Below are 22,519 nucleotides of genomic sequence, written 5' to 3' on the forward strand. Positions count from 1 at the left end.
CTAACTTTGAAGTCTCTGGGTAGCGCACAATTAAGGGCTCTACTACTAGCCAAAAGGTTGGCAGTTCAAACCCACCTAGAGGGGCCTGGGAAGACAGGTCTGGTGATGTGCTTCTGAAAGGACCTTGAAAACTCTATGGAGGTGTTCTACTCTGCACACAGGAGGTCGCCACGAGCTCTAATCAACTCCACAGCAACTAACAGCAACAGGACCACTTCAACAAAATAGAGAAAATGATGCTGTGTGACTTCCAGGCTAGGCCAGAAAAGGTCAGGCAGCAACTCCTGGTTCTCTCAGGATGCTGGTTTTCCCCACTAGTCATATTTAGGCTGGGGAGTGGGATCGAAATGAGCTGGAGGAGGGCCCAGGAGACCAGCCACTCTCCAGGCCAGGTTCTCCAAAGCCTGCGGGACTCACATGTAGGACAGTGACATGAAGATGGTCACCTACTGAGCTCAAGTTCTCCGACTGTAGCTAGAAGCCCTTATGCTGGGAAGCAGGAGAAACTAACTTGGTGCAGGAAAAAATTGACACGCATAGAGCTATGAGGCCCAACGGCACAGTAAGGCTGAACTCAAAACACCAGGTACCACTGAATGCATTTCAAACACACTATCGCTGCTCTCAAGTCTTCCTCCGTGGTAGCATCTTAGTTAGCAAGTGCTGCTGTAATAGAAAGACCACACGTGGGTGGTTTTAAAGAACAGAAATTTATTTTCTCATAATTCAGGAGGCCAGATGTCCAAATTCAGGGCACTGGCTGTAGGGAGAGGTCCTTTCTTGTCTATTTCAGCTTCTGTTGTTGATAGTTGCCATCGAGTTGATTTCTACTCAGCTTTTAGTAGTTGGCTCCTTAGAGTTCCTGGGCCTTGACTGTCTTCACGTAGGGTCTGTCTCTCCCCATCTATGTTTGCTTGCTACAGTGCCTAATCTCCTCCTTTTATATCTCAGAATGGAATAGGTTTAAGACACACCCTATACTGATAGTCTCATTAACATAACAAAGAAAACCTCGCTCCCAAATGGAATTATATCCACAGGTATAGGGGTTAGGATTCTGTCATGGATTGAATTGTGTCCCCCCAAAAATGTGTGTAGCAACTTAGCTAGGTCATGATTCCCAGTATTGTATGATTGTGTAATCTGATGTGATTTCCTTATGTGTTGTAAACTCTATCACTATGAAGATGTTTTATGTGATCTCCTTATGTGTTGTAAATTCTATCACTGTGATGAGGTTATGCTGATGAGGTTTACAAGATTAGATAGTGTCTTAATCCAATCTCTTTTGAGATATAAAAGACAGGAGCGAGCAGACACACATGGGAACCTCATACCACCAAGAAAGCAGTACTGAAAGCAGAGCACGTCCTTTGGACCTGAGGTTCCTGCGCTGAGATACTTCCAGACCAAAGGAAGACTGATGCATCACAAGGACCTTCCTCCAGAGTTGACAGAGAGAGAAAGCCTTCTCCTGGAGCTGATGCCCTGAATTTGGACTTGTAGCTTGCTGGACTGTGAGAGAATAAATTTCTCTTTGTTGAAGTCATCCACTTGTGGTATTTCTTTTGGAGCAGCACTAGATGACTAAGCCAGATTCCAACACATATTTTGGGGGGGATACAATTTAATCCCTAACAGGTAGGTAAGAGTACTGCCCACTTTGCAGATGAGGAAACTGAAGCTCAGAGAGGTTAAGTAACTGCTCTGACGTCACACAGCTGGTGAGAAGAGGCGACAGATTTGAACCCAGACATAGCTCGGGTGGGCTGGGGGCAGTGTGATCACGGCCTTGCCTACATCTTGCAAGATTCTGTCCTATAGACTTTGTTTTCTATCCTCTCCCACACCCTCCCTGCCCCACACTTGGCTCCTCCAAACCCAGGTGTCTGTGCATTTGCACTCTGCTGGCCTGGTTCTGTGTCCCCCCGGACCTGGTGTGCTGAAATTCTAGTTTTAAGCTTCAGCATGAGCTTAGAAAGGATGTCACGGCTAAACTGCAGAAGGTGCTTTCTTGCAGCTTTTGTGAGAAGTCTGGGAGGAGGGTTCTGGCCACTCAAGAACTATGGCAATCCTGCTGTCTCATCACTCCCTCAAAGCCAGGGCCTCCCTACTCACCCACAAGCTATAGCAACAGGGCTTCAGGAGACCCAGGTTCAAACCCCAGCTCTGCCACTTCCTCAATGGGTGACACTGGGCAAGTTGCTTAATCTCTCTGAGTCTCTGTTTCCACAAAATGGGGAGGAAGACGCACCTATTTTTTGTGGTGGTTGTTAAGAAGTAAATATGCTACTGAACATGAATGTGCCTAATCCCCAGTAGCTCTACAAATGCCTCACAATCTCGGTATGACAATTGCCTTTGTTTTTTCAGTAAAAAAAGAAAAAAAGAAAGCAGCAGCTTTATGAGACAAATCAGAAAATCAAACTGTTCTTGGAAAAAGAAAAAAAAAAACACATTTATTTCTGTAAACTGTTTGAGCACAGATGTTCTTCACAACCCCAATACAGTACAGACGTCCTCCCCCTAAACGAAATGAGCAAAGAAAAGAAAGAAAAAGATCTACATAAAATGTGCTCATGAAGAACCAAGCCAATCTCATCTTTCTTTTTTTTTTTAAAAAAAAAAATCCTTTTGAATGTGTGGTACAGATGATTGAAACCACAGACGCCGGGGTCCCCGTGAGTGCCAGAGCTTCCGCTCAAGATGCAGCAAAACAGGCAGAGCAGGCCTGTGGGCCCAAGCATCCTCAGGTCTGCAGAGGGCCCTGCTGAATGTGAGGACCAGTTCCTAGTTCCGCGTACATTCCCATTCCCCATGTGGGCCTCTGTCCCTAACGTCCTGGTCACTTTGGGAGCCCCTGAAGTTAACCTCTTCCTGCCAAATCCTGGGACTCAGACCTCTGCCCTCTCTTCATGCCACAATGAGATTTCAACCAAAAGGATGGGGACAGGTGGTTCCAGACCACCTGGCAAAGCCACTGCCAAGCCAAGTTTTAAGGCAAATTTTATCTCTTCTTATTTGGTCTGAGTCAGACCTAGACTTGTCCCCATCTCTGTCGGACATGTCGCTTAGGCAACTTTGACAGCGGTGGGAGTGAGAGACCCTGGAGCACATTCTAGGAGGTCCAAGCCAGGATACATGTGTGTTCTTACAAAGGCTGAAGTAGACAGCACTCCTCCTGAGACAGCTGCCTCCTTCACAGTAAATAGGAGGGCATGGCAGAAAACCAAGATGACAGCAAAGGTTTGATTGGGATGGGGGTTAGGGACCCTGGAGCACATTCTAGGAGGTCCAGGCCAGGATATGTGTGTGGTCTTACAAAGGCTAAAGTGGACCAACAGTGCTCCTGGGACAGCTGCCTCCTTAACAGTAAACAGGAGGGCATACCAGAAAACGAAGATAGCGGCACAGGTTTGATTGGAATAGGGGTGAGGGACCCTGGAGCACATTCTAGGAGGTCCAAGCCGGGATATGTGTGTGTTCTTACAAAGGCTAAAGTGGACCAACAGTGCTCCTGGGACAGCTGCCTCCTTATGAGTAAACAGGAGGGCATGGAAGAAAACCAAGATGGCAGCACAGGTTCTATTAGCAACGTGAGGTCATGGTGGCTCAGGCCAGGCAAGAGAAATGTCAGGAAAAGTGGTCACTACAGGAGGTACCTCAAATCTGATGACATGTGTGACCTTGGCATCAAAACGATTTTTCTTTAGAACAAAAAAGGGGGAAAAGGAAGAAGAAAGTAAAAGAAAGATGTTCCATGAGCATCAGGAGATAGAAGACAACAGGGTTCATGAGGGAGGCAAGAAAGGGGACTGGGTTGCAGACACAGGGTGGCGGTGTTGCCTCTCGTCGCTTCTCTTCTCCCTGGTGGGCTGGTGGGCTGGTAGCTGGGCCAGGGGGGCCCCTCCCCCGGGGAGCAGGCAAATGAGTTTGGCCAGGGGCAGGGGGAGGGCAGGGGTTACTCTGTCTGAGCATCATAATTGGCTCCCCCAGCTTTCTTCAGCTCACTCTTGATGAAGTCTTCCTCCAGCTCCTTCCGATCACTGATCACAAATTCTTTAGCGAAGTTCTGCAAGAACAAATTAGAACACACAGAGTTCCTGTTAAGAAGGAAGGGGCAGGATTGAAGTGTTGCTCAGCCAACACACAAGGAAGGCTTGGCACCGAAAATATTAAGAAATGATCAAAATGGAAATTTGGTGGTAGGGTGGTTTGGCAGAACAAAACAATCACTAGAGAACACAGAATGGGTAAAGTTGAGGTGCTCTGAGCCTCAGTTTCCTCAGATGTAAAAACACCATCCTTGTCAGCAGAATGACAGTGACAACACTGGAAAGGCAGGCTGGTGTGCTGGCAAATGTTTAACACTAGGCTCTCCAGTAAAAGAAAAAAGAGGAAAAGCCCTTGTTATGGATTGAATCATGTCCTTCAAAAATATATGCTAAAATCCTAACCCTTGTATTACCTGTGAATAAAAAGGCTACTAAGTGGCACAAATGGTTTGTGCTTTGAACCCACTCAGCAGCACTGTGGAAGAAAGGCCTGGCGATCTGCTCCTGTACAGATTACAGCCAAGAAAACCCTACAGAGCAGTTCCATTCTGTAACACATGGGGTCAACTCAAATGACAATGGGTTTGGTTTTGTACCTGTGAATGTGATCCTGTTTGGAAACAGGTTTTTTGTTATGTTAATGAGGTCACACCAGAATAGGGTAGGTCCTAAACCTATTCCTTCTGAGTGGTGTGTTACAAAAACGGAAAACAGACATGGAGAGACAGACACACGGGGGAGACACCATGCGATGATGGAGGCAGATGCATCTTTAAACGGCAAAGGAATGTCAAGGATGGCTGGCAGTTACCAGAAACTAGGAGGCTTGAGGTGGTAGAATGTTCTATAATCGGGGTGTAGTGAAGGTGGCAAAACTCTGCAAATTTACCAAAAATCACTGAACTGTACATTTAAATTAATTTTCCTTAAAATGAATTTTATGATATGCAAATTATACCTCAATAAAGCTGTTTTAAAAAAAACCCTGTAAGTTGATCAATATTATTTCCATTTTAAAGACAAGAAAACAAAAGCTTCAGACTAGAATATTTGCCCCAGGTCCATAGCTGGTGTTCTTAAAAGCATCACCTACCACCAAAAAGAATGACTCAATCCCAGAGGCCAAGTTTCACGGTATTATGATAAACCATTCACTAAATTACTAAGAATACTAGCAGGGAGGGAGAAGGGAGACTAACATTTATCAAGCAGCTAATATGTGCCAGCGAAACCTCACACAATTTTTCATTTAATCATTCCTCAGTGTATAGCTTTTTTTCTTTTTTTAAGCAGATAAGGCCCGTGGGCTGGGCTTGAAGAGATTGCATAACCTGTCCAGAATGAGTAAATGTCCTTTAAAATCTTTCTCTTTCCATTCCATAATACTGTGCTGCTAAGTATACATGTACGTGATTAGTACAAATGAGAGAATACAAGCTAGATGTGAGAGATTTAGGAAAGGAGAACTGAGAATCAATGTGTTTCTCAACACTGAGACCCAGAGGCATGGGGGAGGGTAGACAACAGGCCCGGGGAGGAGAAAGCCAACAGCTTAAGATGCCTGTGGAAGGAAGTCCAAAGTGCCTCTGCTGTGTGATAGCTATATATGGCAATCTAAAGAAATAAGAACACTGGGTGTTTGTATAAGTTAGTTATTAGGAGATTTAGATTAAGAAGAAATATGTTGGATAAGACCTAAGAAATCTAAAGTGAAACTATATATGCAACCATGCAAAAACCACAAGTATATGGGAAATCAAATTATAACCAAAACACGAAGCAAAACATGATAGCCAAAGCTAGTAAAATGTGACACAACAATAAACGTAAATGAACAAAATTACCTTAAAAAAAGATATGTCTCAAACTAGAAAAAAAAGTAACTCCAAACCCTGTGCCACATACCAGAGACATGCTTTAAACAGGAAGATTAGCAGAAAATGGTTCTAAGTTATAGCCAACGAAAGTACAGAAAAGAGCAACAATTTGGTCTCTGAAAAAGTTTAAATCAAATTGAATCTAACACAGGGTCATTCTGCAACTTGACAACCCTTTTGGATCAGCTGGATATCCTTTGCTCTCTTCCCCAAAAGAAAGTAATTATAGAAGATTATTTTACCCATAGCAGATAGGTTTTTATTGTCACTGTTTGTTGTTAGTTGTCATTGAGTCAATTCCAACTCGTAGCAACCCTATTTTGTACAGAGTAGAACTGCTCCATAGGGTTTTCAAGGCTGTGGCCTTTTAGAAGCAGATCTAGCCTTTCTTCTGAGGTGCCTCTGGGTGTGTTCGAACCACCAACCTTTAGTCGAGTGCTTAACTGTGCCACCCAGGGACTCCCTGTCACTGTTTAAAGAGGCCTTAAAAGACAAGCAGCCCAGGGATCTGATTACTCCAGAAAAAAAGGGGGGGGGGCGCCTACAGAGCAACCATACTAAACACATTAAACTGGCTCAGTTTAAAGTCCCATATTATCTTAAAAATATTTTATTTTTGTTGTTGTTGAAAATATACACGGAACAACATACACCAATTCAACAATTTCTACATCTACAATTCAGTGACTTTGATTACATTCTTCGAGGTGTGCAAACATTCTCACCTTGTTTTCTGAGTTGTCCCTCCCCATTAACATAAACTCATTTTCCCTAAGTTTCCTAACTGTCTTAGTCATCTAGTGCTGCTCTAACAGAAATACCACAAGTGGATGACTTCAACAAAGAGAAATTTATTCTCTCACAGTCCAGTAAGCTACAAGTCCAAATTCAGGGCATCAGCTCCAGGAGAGGGCTTTCTCTCTCTGTCAGCTCTGTAGGAAGGTCCTTGTGATGCATCAGTCTTCCTTTGGTCTGGGAACATCTCAGCGCAGGAACCTCAGGTCCAAAAGACGTGCTCTGCTTTCAGACTGCTTTCTTGGTGGTATGAAGTTCCCATGTGTGTCTGCTTGCTCCTGTCTTTTATATCTCAAAAGAGATTGATTAAGACACTATCTAATCTTGTAAACCTCATCAGGATAACCTCATCACAGTGACAGAATTTGCAACACATAAGGAGATCACATATAACCTCATCATAGTGGTAGAGTTTACAACACATAAGGAAATCACATCAGATTACACAATCATACAATACTGGGAATCATGACCTAGCCACGTTGACAGATATTTTTGGGGGACACAATTCAATCCATGACAAACCTTTAGAGTTGCTGTTGTCTATCTGATCACACGTAGATAGTTCTTAAAAAAGCATAATGCTGAAGGCATACGTTCTTTACTAGTCAAGCTAAACTACTGTTTTAAGAAGACTTCAGGGGATATTTTTGGTTTAAGGTTCAAAGATTACCTGAGGGCAATAGTTTTGGGGTTAATCCAGCCTCTATGGCTCCAGAAAGTCTGGATTCCATGAATATTTTAAATTCTATTCTACATTTTCCCGCTTTTGAGAAGAATTCTTCTATCAAAGTCCCATATTACATTCATATTTTATTTCCAATTCCTCATCAGGGATACACCAGAGAGCTGGACTGTGCAAAATTAAGAGTCCTACCTCATTGCTGACTGAAAAAAAATGTACTTTCTCTTCTAATGACTGAGACGAGCACTTTAAACATTTCCGAGGCTACAATGACTGTGGCTGTGCTCTAGGACCTATAGAACAGACGCCAAATTCCCTCTCTGGGAGTATCCTGCAGCTTAGTCTGTAGGGCAAGTACGATGGCCTTCTATTCAGACAAGAGCCTTGTCAGGTCCCTGCACCTTCAGCCTGACCAATGGCTGGTGCGTTTGGGTCTGCTCCCCTTGTCAAATGAGCCCCTGCCATGTAACTGCCAAGGGGTATAACCAGCAACTCAGGGGGGCTTATGCTGCTCCAAAGCTGAGCTAAAAAGAAGGGATTTATGGATGGTACAAAGGGATGTACTTCCTTCTAGGTCTGACAGTCTCAACACCATCTGTTATGGGTTGAATTGTTTCCTCCAGAAAGATAGGTTGAAGCCCTAACCCCTGGTGAATGTGACCTTGTTTGGCAACGGGGTCTTTGCAGAAGTAATTAGTTAACATGAGATCATACAACAGTAGGATAGGCCCTAATCCAATCTGACAGGTTTCCTTAGGAGAAAAGATACACAGAGTGAAGGCCATGTGACAATGGAGGCAGAGATTGGAGTGCAGCATCTACAAGCCAAGGAATGCCAGGAACCACAACAAGCTGGAAGAGACAAGGAAAGATTCTTGCCTAGAACCTTCTCAGATAGGATGACCTGTCGACACCTTGATTTTGGACCTAAATTTCTGTTGTTTTAAGCCACCCAGTTGGTCATACTCTGTTACAGCAGTCCTGGGAAGTGAATACAGCATCACAGATGGTGGGGCTGGAAGGTCCTTAGAGGGCACCTTCTCTCTTCAATTCACAGAAGGGGAAACTGAGGCTCAGCGAGTGATGCTCACACAGGGCTGACTAAACGACAGAGCTGGCCCCAGGGCCACTCTCTTCATTCCTTAACCCACTGCTCTGCACCCTACCATCCAAGTTCACCTTCCTCCCTAACCCACTGCTCTCCACCCCGCATCCACGTTCACCTTCCTAACCCACTGCTCTCCACCCTCCCATTCACATTCACCTTCCTCCCTAACCCACTGTTCTCCACCCTGTATCTGTGTTCACCTTCCTCCCTAACCACTGTTCTCCACCCTGCATCCGTGTTCACCTTCCTCCCTAACCCACTGCTCTCCACCCTCCCATCCTTGTTCACCTTCCTCTCTAACCCACTGCTCGCCACCCTCCCATTCATGTTCACCTTCCTCCCTAACCCACTGCTCTCTGCCCTCCCATCCAAGTTCACCTTCCTCCCCATGTTCATGGAGGTGTCTAAACATCCATATGTTCTTCTCTGCTTCATGCTAATCCTGTGATCCACCCAACCCTCCCCATCCTTGTGCCCAGTGGGAACCCCAGCATCTTCCAGACAAAGTCTCTAAGAATGGCTTCCCCTTCGCCTCCTGGACAGTTGGCTGTGTGTGGGCCACCACAAGACACCATGAGCACACACAGGCAAGATGGGCATGGGGTGGTGATGACGTTCCTAAGTCAGCCCCAGGGCTGGAGCAGATGCCCCATCCACTCTTACCCTCCCCTCTGATGGGGCAGCACCCCAATTATTTAAGGCCAAAAGTGGTGAGTGGAAGAGATGGATGGTCCCCCTGCCACCTCGTAGGCCTCCACTACATGCAGGATGCTGCACACCTGCAGGGGCTTAGGGGTGAGCTGGCACTTTCTGTCCAGGCATGGACTCTACATAGTGTTCCACAAAGGGCCTGACTCCAGAGCCAACCTGAATGCCAGCTCAAAATGATCGCACCCTACCCACCACCATTCTTTCTAGCAGTTCTCTAGAGAGGGCCTTCGGCTTCACAGCGTGGACACCAGCAGGTGTGACTGTAAAAAGAGGCAGAAAGAGAACGAAAACGGCTCTGTGGGCAGACCCATCTTGCAGTGGAAGCAACGTCTGAGACGGGAAGTAGCTGGCAAGGGGATCTGAAGTAAGATTCACTGAAACCACAGATAACGTGTCTTTGCAAAGCCTGGCCACCTCTGTGCACTCACACCTCCGCATACGCGGCCACTGTCCCCAGCACCCTTCTCACACCCACCAAACACGCAGCCGGCGACGCTGATGGCTGCAAGGCTTCAGAGACATGTCCTTTTTTGGAAGGATTTTTAGCGTCCAGAGCAGCACTGCCCCACAGAAATAGAATGCGAGCCACATGTGGAATGTAAAATTGTCTAGTAGCCACATAAGGAACCCTGGTAGGACAGTGGTAAAGCGCTTGGCTATTAACCGAAAGGTTGGCAGTTCGAACCCACCAGCCCCTCAGCAAGAGAAAGACGTGGCAGTCTTCCATACAGATTACAGCCTTGGAAGCCCTATGGATAGTTCTACTCTGTCCCATAGGGCAGCTATGAGTCAGAATCGACTCGACAGCAATGGATTTTTTGAGTTTTTTTAAGCAGTCACATGAAAGAAGGTAAAAAGAAACAGGTGACATTAATTTTTGTAGGATTTTATCTAACCCAATACATCCAAAATATTTAATTTCAACATGGAATGAAAACAAAAAAATATTAATGAGATCTTTCACATTCTTTTTTTTTTTTATACTAAGTCTTCAGAATCCAGCACGCCTTTTACACGTACAGCACATAACCATACAGACTGGCCTCGTGTCATGTTCTCAGTGATCACATATGGCTGGTCACAGTGCAGGTCTAGACAGAACATGACAAAGGCTGAAAGAACAATGTCATCAGCCAAGGAGAATCAAACTCCTCGAAGCCACATGGGCCAGTCTGGGGCATTGCTACCTTGGTTCCAAGAGATAACCTGTGCTTGCTGATAGGAACAGTGTCCTCTCTCCTAGCTTCCAAATGGAGGACTTTTCCTTTTGTTCCACTACAGAACTGTTTAAAGGAAGAGTCCCCTCCAGCTAAATCTGACTCCAAGTAGCTTATGCCACCATCAAGAGTGTTCAGAAACATGAAACAGCCGTTGTAAGTTCAGGACAAGTTTCCTCCCTCTTATTTCTCTCAAGGGGATATATGTTCATGCCTGGAAAGACATCAGTCTGGTTTCCAGATGGAGGCAATTCTGGTATTTTCCAGATGAAGGCAATCCTAGCGAACAACTGATATTAGGCACCAGAGCTCTGTATGCAGAGGAGCATCTGTTTGCAAGGCTGGTTTTTAAAATCACGTAAATATTTTCCTATCCCTGGCTTTAAATCATCCCTCTCATTCATTTTTAAATGCCTGGCTTTAAACCCCAGCTTCAGTCCTAAAGCATGCTGTGAGTGGGTTTGGGACCAATACAAATATGGGCAGCTGTCCATGTATATCACCAGCAGCCTGACCCTCATCAGTGACTCAACCTCCCTGAGCCTCAGTCTCATCTGCAAATGGGGACAATAATAGTACCCACGTGCTACAGATGTCTTGAGGATTCGATGGATGTGTAAAGGGCTTGCAGTGATGCCCAGCGCCAAGCAAGTGCTCAGTAATCAATAAACATCATTTTACATGATCTTGGGTTCACTTTCATTCTCAAGATTATTAAGGGAAACTGAGATATAAAGAGGTTCTGTGAAATACTCAGAGGAAAGACAAGGTTCCTCTTCCGTGCCCCTGCAGTGGTTTCTTCATTCCTAATATTTATTTTTAAATAAAGGGAAGTTCCAGGAATTCCTCTGAATAATAGATATCACTGACACCTCCTCACCCTTACAGAGAGAGGATGGCAAGTCCAGGAGGACAACCAGGATCTAGGATGTGGTCAGCTACAGGAGAACAGGGAGCAAGCCTGTCAGGGTGGACATGTCGGATCTTCCACTTAGAGCACTGGGATGATGGTGGGGGTGCTAACCAACACGTACAGCCTCGGTGCAGGAGGAGGTATAGGAGGAAAAAATGAGTGGGGAACCCCTGATAAATAAGTTTGTGATATCAGAAACACACAGAGGACAAAATGGGGCCAGGGAGGAAAGGTGATCTTTGTTGCATTCAAAGACAAGGAGAGCTAAAGCAACTCATTTTTCCAACAAATATTTGCTTGTTTAACACCTATCAAACACCAGACACTCTCCTAAGCCCTAGGAAGTCAAACTCTGGTAGACAGAGGGTCTGAGGGCAAAAAAAGAGAAGCAGGGTATTCTGGGAGGCCCTGGAGGAGCCATTCAATGGCTCTGGGCCCTGGTTTCCACCTCTGTAAAAGAAGAGAGCCGGGCAAAAGGGTTCTTTTCCTACCACCATCCATCGATGTGCAGCTAAGTCTTGGTAGGGTATAAGACAAATCCCCACCTTGGATGCCAGAATCCAAGGGGCAGCAGGCAGAACGGGCACAGTAAAGGCAACTTTGGGATCAGCTTTCAAAATGAAGGCTATATGCCAGCTTCAGGCCCATCTCAATCCTTGCAAAAACGTGCACAAGAAGGGGCAGGGGGTGGACAAGAAGCACGCTGACCTCAATGTTTCTTTTCCCCACGTGGACAAAGATGAATTATAAACCAAAGATCCCAGAGTGCTGAAGAAAAGCAGTTGGTCCCCAGCATCCTGCATCTTTCTGGGAAAGAGGGTGCCCTCCCAGGAGCCAGATGAAAGAGCACAGCCTTCAAGCCTGCTGGGTATTCAGCTGCCAGGCCCCTCTGGGCTCCTCCATGTACCCTCCTACAAGAGTTAAAAGACCAAGTCTGAACAATTCCTACCAGCGTGGTGTAATTTACTCAAAAAGAACAGGTTCTTATAACAGGCATGAGTCATCATAGAAAAGGGAAAAAAACAAACAGATCAAAGTGGTATGGTGTAGCATTTGACAGATTCGGGAACAAAGGGATCCGTGTCACGTGACAGTGCAGGAGTGACTTGACCCTGTCTCACTGGGGGAGGAGAGAGGGCAAGACAGAGGCACACAGCCACATTTTGGTTGGGCACAGTGTGGTCATCTAATGCAGATGGATAGCAAGGAGGCATGACGTCCTAAAGTGTGCTGTGAGTGAACATGGGCCAAAACCTCATAGGGGCAGTGCCCTCATGCCTGGAATTCTGACCCCGACGGGGCCGTCGCCTCTTTAGTATTTGGATGACTGCCTGGTTTCTGATCCTCTGGCCTTTCTGACCACAGATACTTGCAGACGCCCACCTTGTCTGGTTTCTGACTACTGCTTCATCTAAATCGGAGATAGCAAGAATGTGGTAAACACACCTCCACTCTCTTATTCTGTATCCATGGCAGACATCACTAATCAATTGTAGCAGACATCACAAATCAATTGTAGCATTGTTCCCATGGAGTCCAGACCTAACCTCAGAATCCTTCTTAACCAAGAGCTCCAAACAGTTACTGCCTATTGATCATTTGAAAAGGAGCTCTGGTGGTTCAGTGATTAAGCACTTGGCTGCTAAACAAAAAGTTAGCAGTTTGAACCCACCAGCTGCTCCATGGGAGAAAGATGTGGCAGTCTACTTCCATAAAGATTTCAGCTTTGGAAACCCTATGGGGCAGTTCTATTCTGTCCTGTAGGGTCTTTATGAGTTGGAATTGACTTGATCGCAACAGATTTGGGTTTTTTTGTTTGTTTTGCTGAATATTTGACAAGTTAGATTAAATTTAGGTTTAGATCTTCAACTTCCGCCTGGTCAAAATTGTACCTAGCATTTTTTTGTTCCTCAGCCACACCCACTTCTGGGAATTTTCCCAAATAATTTTCAATAGAATTAAAAAAAATTATAACACATATACCCAAAGATGTTCATTGTCAGTAGATACCCAGCTGTTTCCAGTTTTTAAACAAAAGTTGAATAAATAAGTAAACAGTATGTTCACTGAACACTTCATATACACCAGGCACTTATATACATATCTTTTTTAACCCTTGCAACAGTTCCATGAGTTAGATATTATCATTCCAAATTTTCAGATAAGGAAACTGAGGCTCAGAGAGGTGAAGTAGCCAGCAAAAGGTCACAGGTTTGGTGAGTTGTGGGGCTGGGAATCAAATCCACATTTAACTCTGTACCCAAGATCTTTACCAGGAAAACACACACACATATACATACAATAGGTGTTACAGTCTTATGTATGTTGTACGGTGTTCACTGAACAAAATAGTATCGAGCCATTAAAATTATGGAAACTGAAAACACATTTCTGAAATGTTAAGGGAAAGGACATAAATCATGTTTGCTATGATTAAAGCTCTATATAAACATGTACCCATGTGGCAAGGGCTCTACAGGAATTAGCAGAAATCTCTGTGTAAGGTGAAGGATTCTGGCTGATCATTATTGAACTCCTCAATTTTGTCTGAACAATTTTTAAAAACCACAACGCTCTGGGTTAAAACCACCATGGGGGAGAAAACAGAGCAAGGGGTTTGTTCCAGAAGGGAATCTCAAAAGGCAGAATGTCCAGGGACAAGTACAAGGAGTGGAGGAGGAAAGTGTGGAAACACACAAGGAAGGAGAAGAGAAAGAGGGAGGAAAACAATCTCAGAGACGGACAAAACTTAAAGAGTGCAGAAAGCCTTCAGCCTTAATAAACAACGTGGAAAATAAGCATTTCAAACATTAAGATTTGTCTAGATTCATTTCTTCAGTTAAGACCTTCAATTAAGACCTGTCCACATTCTAATCCAGCACCCTCACAGCATGGAAATCGTATACTGTTGGGTGGTGTGAGGCATGGCTGTATCAGGGCATCAGGAGGTGACTGGGGCAGGTACCATGCTGATGCAGGCTGGCCAAGGGCTGGGACCCATCTGGGGTTTAGCGAAGGGCAGCCAGGCCACAGACGGCCCAGCAGAACTCTTTGCTGGTTAAGGCTGTCTCCATTTACATGCTAGGCTCAAACCTAGGATGCTCAATCCTAGCACAAAGCTGACCTCATCACTCCTGGGGTTAAAGTCTTTTTAGAGCCCCCTGTGACCCTCATGATAAAGCCCCACCTTTAAAGTGGTCTCTGATCCCTCACCACCTGGCTTCTGCCTCAACAGTTACCCTGGCTTAAGCCTCTGTTTCCTCATCTGTATATTGGGGTAATAACAGCACCAGACTCACGCATGAATGCACCTAGCACTCCATACATGGTACCTAGCACCACTGTTCACACACTGTGAGGAAGCCTCTTCTTTTTTCAATCAGGCAGTTTGTGTTTTAAATATATAACATAAGCAAAAACCACCCGCCCCACTTGACCTGATTCCAGTCCCAGGTGCAATACATCAGCACAAAAAGGAGACGTAGAAAGAGCCTTTCCATGAACCACTGCTGAAAGAAATGTAAACACTCCCCATAAAAACAAACAGCTGAAGCCCTCTGGGGAGCTATGAAGAGTGTATGGATGGTCCCCAGAGGGCAAGGCAGCCACTAGTGATTTGCCAGGGCCCCATAAATCTCATTACACGAAGGTGTGCAGGTTCTCCCAGCCGACCTCATCAGCTCTCACCTCTTCTTTCTACTGAAACAGAAGCCTTGGAAATTCCAGTCCACCCGAGTCCCTCCCCAAGTGTAATTGGCTTCCACAATTTAATTCAATCCAAAGTACAGTTATTGAACATTTACTAGCTTCTGTCCTAAGAATACAGAAGAAAAAAGACAGATTCATTTCTCTCTTTCTTTTGAGTATCTGTTATATGCACAATACTTTTCTAAACACTAGGAATACTACATAATAGAGCAGTCATCGACCCTGACTGCCGTTAAGGAGATTACCTTCTAGTTGAGCACTAATTATAACTCATGGGATCAGGACCATAGTAGAAACACAGACAAGGGAATAATTAATTTCGATTGGAGCTGGCAGGAGAGTAAAGAATCAGGATTTTGAAGGATGAATAGGAGTTCACCAGGCACCAAAATGAAGAAACTCTTTTTACATCTGTTGCTTTTCTTTAGTCCTTCTAACAACTCTGAAAATTTACTGTCTCCTTTTTACCAGTGGGAACACAGAAATTCTAGAGATAAAGCCATTTGTCCATGGTCCTAAAGCTAAGAGATTGATGGAGCTGGAATATCAATTTGAGTCTCACTCCGCCAAACCCAGACTCTTTCTCATTTGATACAGCCACTTTTTCTTCTCTTTGAAATGTATTGCCATAACATATTTAATTTAAAAAAGGTCAAGACCGTAGAAAAATACCTTTCAGATTTCAAGATGATCTTTAGCCTTCTCTGACTTAATAGACTTCAAAAGAATCTATGGGAGAATTGATCCAAAAAGAATATGCCAGTGGAAAAGGAGAAAGGCATTAGAGGTGTAATACAGGAGTGAAAATGCATGGATTTCTTATTATTATAGAAGCATGAATGCTTGTGGCTATGGTTGAGAAACGGATGTATATTAATACAACAGGATGGAAATTTAACTCCTATCTCTGGGAGATTCCTGAAAAGTCTTGATTTTTTTAATATTGTATCTCTTTTATAGTTTTGGTTTTTGTTTTAACATTTAAATTCAGGAAACAAATTAGAGACATCTCTCATTCATTATATCTACTTTCTTCTCAATCTTAGTTTATATACCTTGTTTTTTTATTTTATTTTTGTTATTGTTGTTGTTGAGAATATACACAGAAGAGCATATACCAGTTCAACGATTTCTACATGCACAATTCAACGACATTGATTACATTCTTCGAGTTGTACAACCATTCTCACCCTCCTTTTCTGAGTTGCTCCTCCCCTGTTATCATAAACTCTCTGCCCCCTAAGTTTTCTATCTAATCTTTCAAGTTGCTATTGTCAATTTGATCCCACATAGATAGAGTCTTGAAAGAGCATAATGCTCAAGGCAGACATTCTTTACTAGTTAAACTATTTGGTTTTAAGAAGACTTCAGGGGATATTTTTTATTTAAGGTTTAAAGATTATCTCAGGGCAATAGTTCCAGGGTTCAGTCAGCCTCCCCAGCTTCAGAAAGTCTGGATTTCATGAGTATTTGAAATTATGTTCAACAAGCAGCGTTTTTTAAAGTAACTGCTGAGTAATAATGTCCAGTGTCCTGTTTTGTTGTTTTTTTTTTTTTTAAAAATAAAAATAAAAAAGGTCCCCTCATCCAGGAATATTGGAAACCAGTGAGTTTAAAAACAAGTTAAAACGATTTGTTTCCTACAAGGCTTCTCAGAGCCTTTAATGTGCCATGTGCAATATAAATCTACACAATAATCCAAAAAGCCTACTACTACCAAGTCGATTCTAACTGATAGCGACCCTATAGGACAGAGTAGAACTGCCCCACAGGGTTTCCAAGGCTGTAAATCTTTATGGAAGCCCACTGTCACATCTTTCTTCCATGGAGCAGCTGGTGGTTTTGAACCACTGACCCTTCAGTTGGCAGCCAAGCACTTTTCAACCATTGTGCCACCAGGGGCTCTTTATCTACACAAGAGTCTCTAAAATGCATATGGCCTAGGAATTCGTTTCTTAGTGCTGGTGGACTTGGGGGAAAGTGCATGGAGAGAAGTGCCAGAGTCAGCGTTCTGGGGCCAGACGGTCTAGGCTCCAGACACAGCTCCATCATGTCCAAGCTGGAGACTTTGAACAAGTTGCTAAGCTTTCATGGGCCCCAATCTCCTCACCTATTAAGTGGGGATAATGATAATACCTGGTCTTGTTGTGAACAATAAATGACTTAATACATCATGTTGAGTTGTCGAGATGCCAGTGAGTTAACTCCAATTCACGGTGACCCCATGTGTGTCAGAGTAGAACTGCACTCCATAAGGTTTTCAATGGCTGATTTTTTGGAAGTAGATGGCCAGGCCTTTCTTCCAAGGTGCCTCTGGGTAGACTTGAACCTCCAACCTTTCAGTTGTTAACCGTTTGCACCACCCAGGGATTCCGATTTATTACATAGAAAGTCCTTAAAAGAATGCCAGGCACATAGTAGGGACACAATAAATAGCTATTGTTACTAATATTATTTCCACATGGGTACACAAAAGAGGCCCTCAGAAGGGAAAGTTGGGTATATTTGGCCCTAGGGGGTGGGAGCATGCCCAGAACTTAAACCGACTCTACCCCTAGGGTTCAGAAGCCATCAGAACACCCACTTATCTGATATTTCTGCACCTCACTGAAAGTCCCTGCGCACCCTTACACCACTTCTCCTTGGAGGAAATAGTCTGCCGTTCTCTTCCCAGCACTGAAAACTGAGATGCCCTCTCTGGAGGCTTGGCTCAGTGAACGTTTAAGTCAGAAAATAAATAAACGAGTCAGCGAATAAAACCATTTTATAAGACAAGCACGCTGCATTACTGACGGAGTCTGGCTCTACATCAAGACGGCCTGGCCTGGGCACCCAGCTTGGTTCGCTTAGTGGTGACCACATTGTTCCTGCAGTCCCACAGTGGCACAAGATCAGTGGGGGGGTGTTCTGTCCCGGGCACCCGCTCGGCTCTGTGCCACGGGCTGCCAGCTGAGGCACAGCAGCTGTCCACTCGGCGCCTGCCCGGCTCACGTCCCTGTGTCCTCATGGTCCAGCCCCCTCCCCTGCAGCCTCTGCTGCCTGTGGCCTTGCTGGTTTTTATCTTGTTTTGACTTCTTCTTCCCCAATCACAGACGTGGCTCCGTTTCTAGCCTGGCTCTGAATACAGACTAAATAGACCCGGAGTTCAGCCTCCTGACTTTTAACTCCTCCAGGCTCTAGCCCCAGCTCTGCCGCTTGTTGGCTGTGGGTTTGCGGCAAACCCTAGCACTGCCGTGGGCCTCAGTTTCCTTGGATGCCAATGCACCTGTGCATCAGGCCACAGGTGAGGCAGCAGGGAGAGAGCCTTCGTCCTGTATGAACGGTTTTAAGGCAGCACTGGCAATGGTGGGTGAGGCCAGCGCCTTCCTGTGTTTCTGGGGCTGTGACTTTGGTGCAAGCCGTTCGGAAGGTGATTAGACAATGTGTATCAATAACAACGATAAGATTCATGTCCCGTGTCCCGTGACTCAACATGTGGAACTACCACCTCCTAACGAAATAATCCACAATGTAGAAATGTTTTTCTGCCTAAGCCATTCATCATGGTGCTGTCTGCAAGGGAAAACTGGAAATAAGAACCACTACCACTTACTGGGGAGTCCATGGGTGGTGCAGTTTAACGCATTCAGCTGCTAATCAAAAGATTGGAGGTTCAAATCTACCCAGAGGAGCTTCAGAAGAAAGGCCTGGTGATCTACTTAGAAAAATCAGCCTCTGAAAACCGAATAAGCAAAGTTCTACTCTGACACACATGAGGTCACCATGAGTTGGAATCAGCTTGATGGCAACTGGTACTACTTACCGATACTGAGTCTTACCAGACGCTGTTTCAGGTATCGTCCCTCCTTACATTCACTCATTTAATCCCCACAACAACCCTAAGAGGCAGATCCTCTATTATCCCTGTTTTAGACATGAGGAGACTGAGGCCCAGAGAAGTCGGCCCCAGGTCCCACAGTAAGTGGTAGAACTGAAATCTGAACCCACACTGCCCAGCTCAAAAGTCTACACCCCTGACCATTACACTACACTGCCTCTTTGTCCAATAAAGTAAAATAAGGTTCCTTTAAAGGTAAAATATCTTCAGGAACAAATGATATCATTTTTTTAAAAATAAAAAATTTTCAAGATATGTAAAAATTGAGAGAGACACAGCAAGTGAGCTTATCCAACTCCCCCTTTTACAGATGGGAAACCGAGGTCCAGGTAGGGAGAGACTTGTCCACCCATCCCTCTTGTTTCAGTGTCTCTGCGTTGATGACCAAGCGATTGATTAGCACTCTTGGTATTTCATAAAAGCTCAAGGATGTGGGTATATTACTTCTATTGTAGTAAAAGCAAGAGTTTATTAAGAATCATAAACTAAAAGTCAACCCCTCCTACTCTTTACATGGAAACAGTTGCAAAAGGCAGCTGGGGAAGTGGTCCACTCCCCAAGATGTGGCGCCTAGAATGGCCCATATGGAACATTGGGTCGGTGTCCTCATTGTACAGAGGGCATGTACCCAGGCGTGATCTAGTGACTGTCCAAGAACACTATTATGCGTGCATAATTGACCCCTTGTAACCTCAGTGACTATATTTGCAACTGTAGTATAAATGTGAGGTCTCATTACGCTTCAGATAATTAACATCTGTTAATGTACAGGTGGAAAATGTAAATGATAGTGATCAATATACTGTATTCCACCTGTAGTGCAAGATGGTTCCCAGTCCCCCACAGAGGGGACATCTGGGTGTTTTTCATCTACCCAATATCCCTTTAGCAACCGGGATCATGCCAATCTTGGAGCCCCACCTCCCTGCCCCACAGAGTGTGCATGTGACCCAAGCTGGGCCAATCAGGGTCCTATGAAGGGTTTGACTGGCCCTGAGGGAGAGGGGTCTCTCTCTCTTCCTCTGGGATCATGACCCAGGAGGACTTCCAAAGGCTGCACCATTTCTCCTGCCATGCAGAGCCAGCCTAAAGCCAAATCCTGAGAATAGCAGACCCAAGAGATGAGACAGAGATATCACCTGAGCCTGGATCCAGCTACACCTAAAGCTAGCTACACCTGCACTTCCAAGTTCTGAGAACCAAGCAATTCTTTTTGCTTCAACTTATTTGAGCTTGCAAACAAATGAATTATAGCCAATACTCCCACCTCAAGGTCTTACCAAAGAATCATATTTCCTAAATCACCCTCAGTCACTGGCCTATGTAACCAAATTGAAGATGCTAGATTTAAAGGAAACTGCAAATTTAAATGGCAGGCATTCTCTCTCTGGGGTTCCCTTTCCTTCGGGCTCCACTCAGCCGGCCAATGGAGATAGAGGGACTAAGCTTGGACAGGCAGAATTGAGGAGACCTTTGACCATGAAACATGCGTTCTTTTGCATTTTCCATTCTGCTGCCCCACAGAAGACCCCTGAAAGCTGGTGAACCATTAAAACCCAAACTAGCCCAGAGAAAAATAACCCAGTAATATTTGAGGAGTTACAGGGGTGTCAGTGCCAGGCAGGGTGCAGACAGCAGTGTTAACTGGTGACACTAATTAAGATATGAAGGAAATGACATTTATTGAACATTTACTATGTCCCCAGCACAGTGCTGACCCTTTTAGAAGACAATCGTAATGCCTATACCTTTTTAAATGATTATCATGCCTATTAACACTCAAACCCTACCTCCTGAGAATGCATTCTAAATAACTCAACAGAAGAGAAAAAGGAAGTGTGTGTATTAAAATGTTGATTGGAACATTATTTGTAAAAGTGAAAATTAGAAGTGACTCAAAGGACCAACAACAGGGAACATCTAGAACATGATAGTGTAGTTGTGAAATGAGACAATCTGTCACCAGAAAACAACCTTAATTACAAGGACTACGTAGCCACAGAATTTACGAAATTATGTTAACCTAGAAAAAAAAGTCAACCGGAGCGGGATTTGGAGGCTGGGACCACAGCAATGTACAAAGGCAGGGAGGGCACAGACAGAGGAGGTGGTAGGAAAAGGAAAAATTGACCCTAATTCTAGGGTGATGGGAGTTTTTTTAGTTCCCTATTACTTTTTTAATAAAATTTTCACTTTGACATAGTTTTAGATTTTCAGAAAAGTTGTAAAAGATAGTGCTGAGAGTTCCCATATTCCTCTCATCCAGGTCCCCTTATTGTTAAAATCTTACATGACTGTGGCACGTTTGTTAAAACCAAACAACCAATATTGGTACCTCACTATTAACTAAACTCCAAACTTTATTCAGATTTCCCCAGTTTTTCCCACTAATACCTTGTTCTGTTAGTAACATTTCACCAGTGGCTCAAACCATCACTATGGTTTAACACTACGTGTTACAGAGATGTAACATGGCTCATTCAAAGTCACACATTAAGTCACTGACCCAGGACACACATCCAGCCCATCCCCACTGGATGTGACACTTGGTGAAGTGTGACATGACTCCCAGACCCATAAAGAACCCAGGGAGAATTACCTGTACCACCTCCTTCACCAAGGTCTTGTCTGTGCCGGTTTTGGCTCGCTGCAGCCCGCTGACATTCTCGCCGATCCATGTAATGAGGGCAAACTTGGACCTCTTGCTCATGGCATCCCCAGTGGTAAAGCGCACAAAGGCGAACAACCGGACATCATCTGTGGCCAACAGCAAAAAGAAGGCGCGATGCTCAGTTAAACATCACAGACCACTTCCCCGAGGAAGAGGCTGTAGCCACGAGGGTGCCCAGGGCAGCATGGCAGGCGCCCAGCCCCAACCCTGTGGGCTCCTGAGCTGTTCTGCAGCAGTGCCAAGCACAGAAGGTGGAAAGGAGGTGCTCATACATTGACCTTGGCCAACATTCTCCTGACAACAGCACCTCAGGCTTCAATGTCCATTTCACAGATGGGAAGTGGAGGTTCAGAGAGGCTGAGTGACCTTCCCAAGGTGGCACAGGCAGTTGGAGGCTGTGCTGGGATTTGAACCCAGGCCTCTCTGGCTGCAATGCCTACAATGTTCCCCTCCCTTCATATGGTCAAGTCTCAATTTTTGGATCTTATTTCAGGAACAGAAGTTTGTCAACTCTTCTTATCCTCAATCTTGGGACCCTGCTTGGAATGGGAAAGCCGCAGCAGCCCACCATGAAGAGACAGGAAGTGAGCTGGGGCAAGGGGGGTGGTGACAAGGAAGCAAAAGAAAGTGGCCCTGATTTTGGCACAGGACACAGCTCTAGACCCAATGGCCTGTTCTCAAACGGCTCGTAGTTGCTAGTTGAGAACGAGTTGAGAAACCTAGGACTTCTCAGTGAAATACCCCATCAGACTGGAAGAGAGCTTCTAAACACTAATGTGCATTGGATCCCCCTGGGGATTCTGACTCACACGTCTGGGGTGGGGCCCAGGGTCTGCACGCTTAACAAGCTCCCAGATGCTGGTGCATAGCCCAAACAAATCAAGACGTCTTTCTTCCTAGAA

General features: G+C 44.8%; 1 protein-coding gene across 1 annotated transcript in view; it reads right to left on the reverse strand.

Moving 5' to 3' along the window:
* Positions 1 to 2,437: 2,437 nt before the first annotated feature.
* Positions 2,438 to 22,519, reverse strand: part of COTL1 (coactosin like F-actin binding protein 1) — a 43,088-nt gene continuing 23,006 nt past the window's right edge. Inside the window, exons 3-4 of the mRNA XM_004377730.2 lie at positions 21,546 to 21,703; positions 2,438 to 4,072 (exon numbers count right to left, since the gene is read on the reverse strand). Coding sequence (XP_004377787.1) covers positions 3,962 to 4,072; positions 21,546 to 21,703 — 269 coding nt within the window. The 3' untranslated portion in view covers positions 2,438 to 3,961. The remainder of the gene's footprint in view (positions 4,073 to 21,545; positions 21,704 to 22,519) is intronic.

Source organism: Trichechus manatus, unplaced genomic scaffold, assembly GCF_000243295.1.
Source record: "Trichechus manatus latirostris isolate Lorelei unplaced genomic scaffold, TriManLat1.0 scaffold00053, whole genome shotgun sequence".
Lineage (NCBI taxonomy): Eukaryota > Metazoa > Chordata > Mammalia > Sirenia > Trichechidae > Trichechus > Trichechus manatus.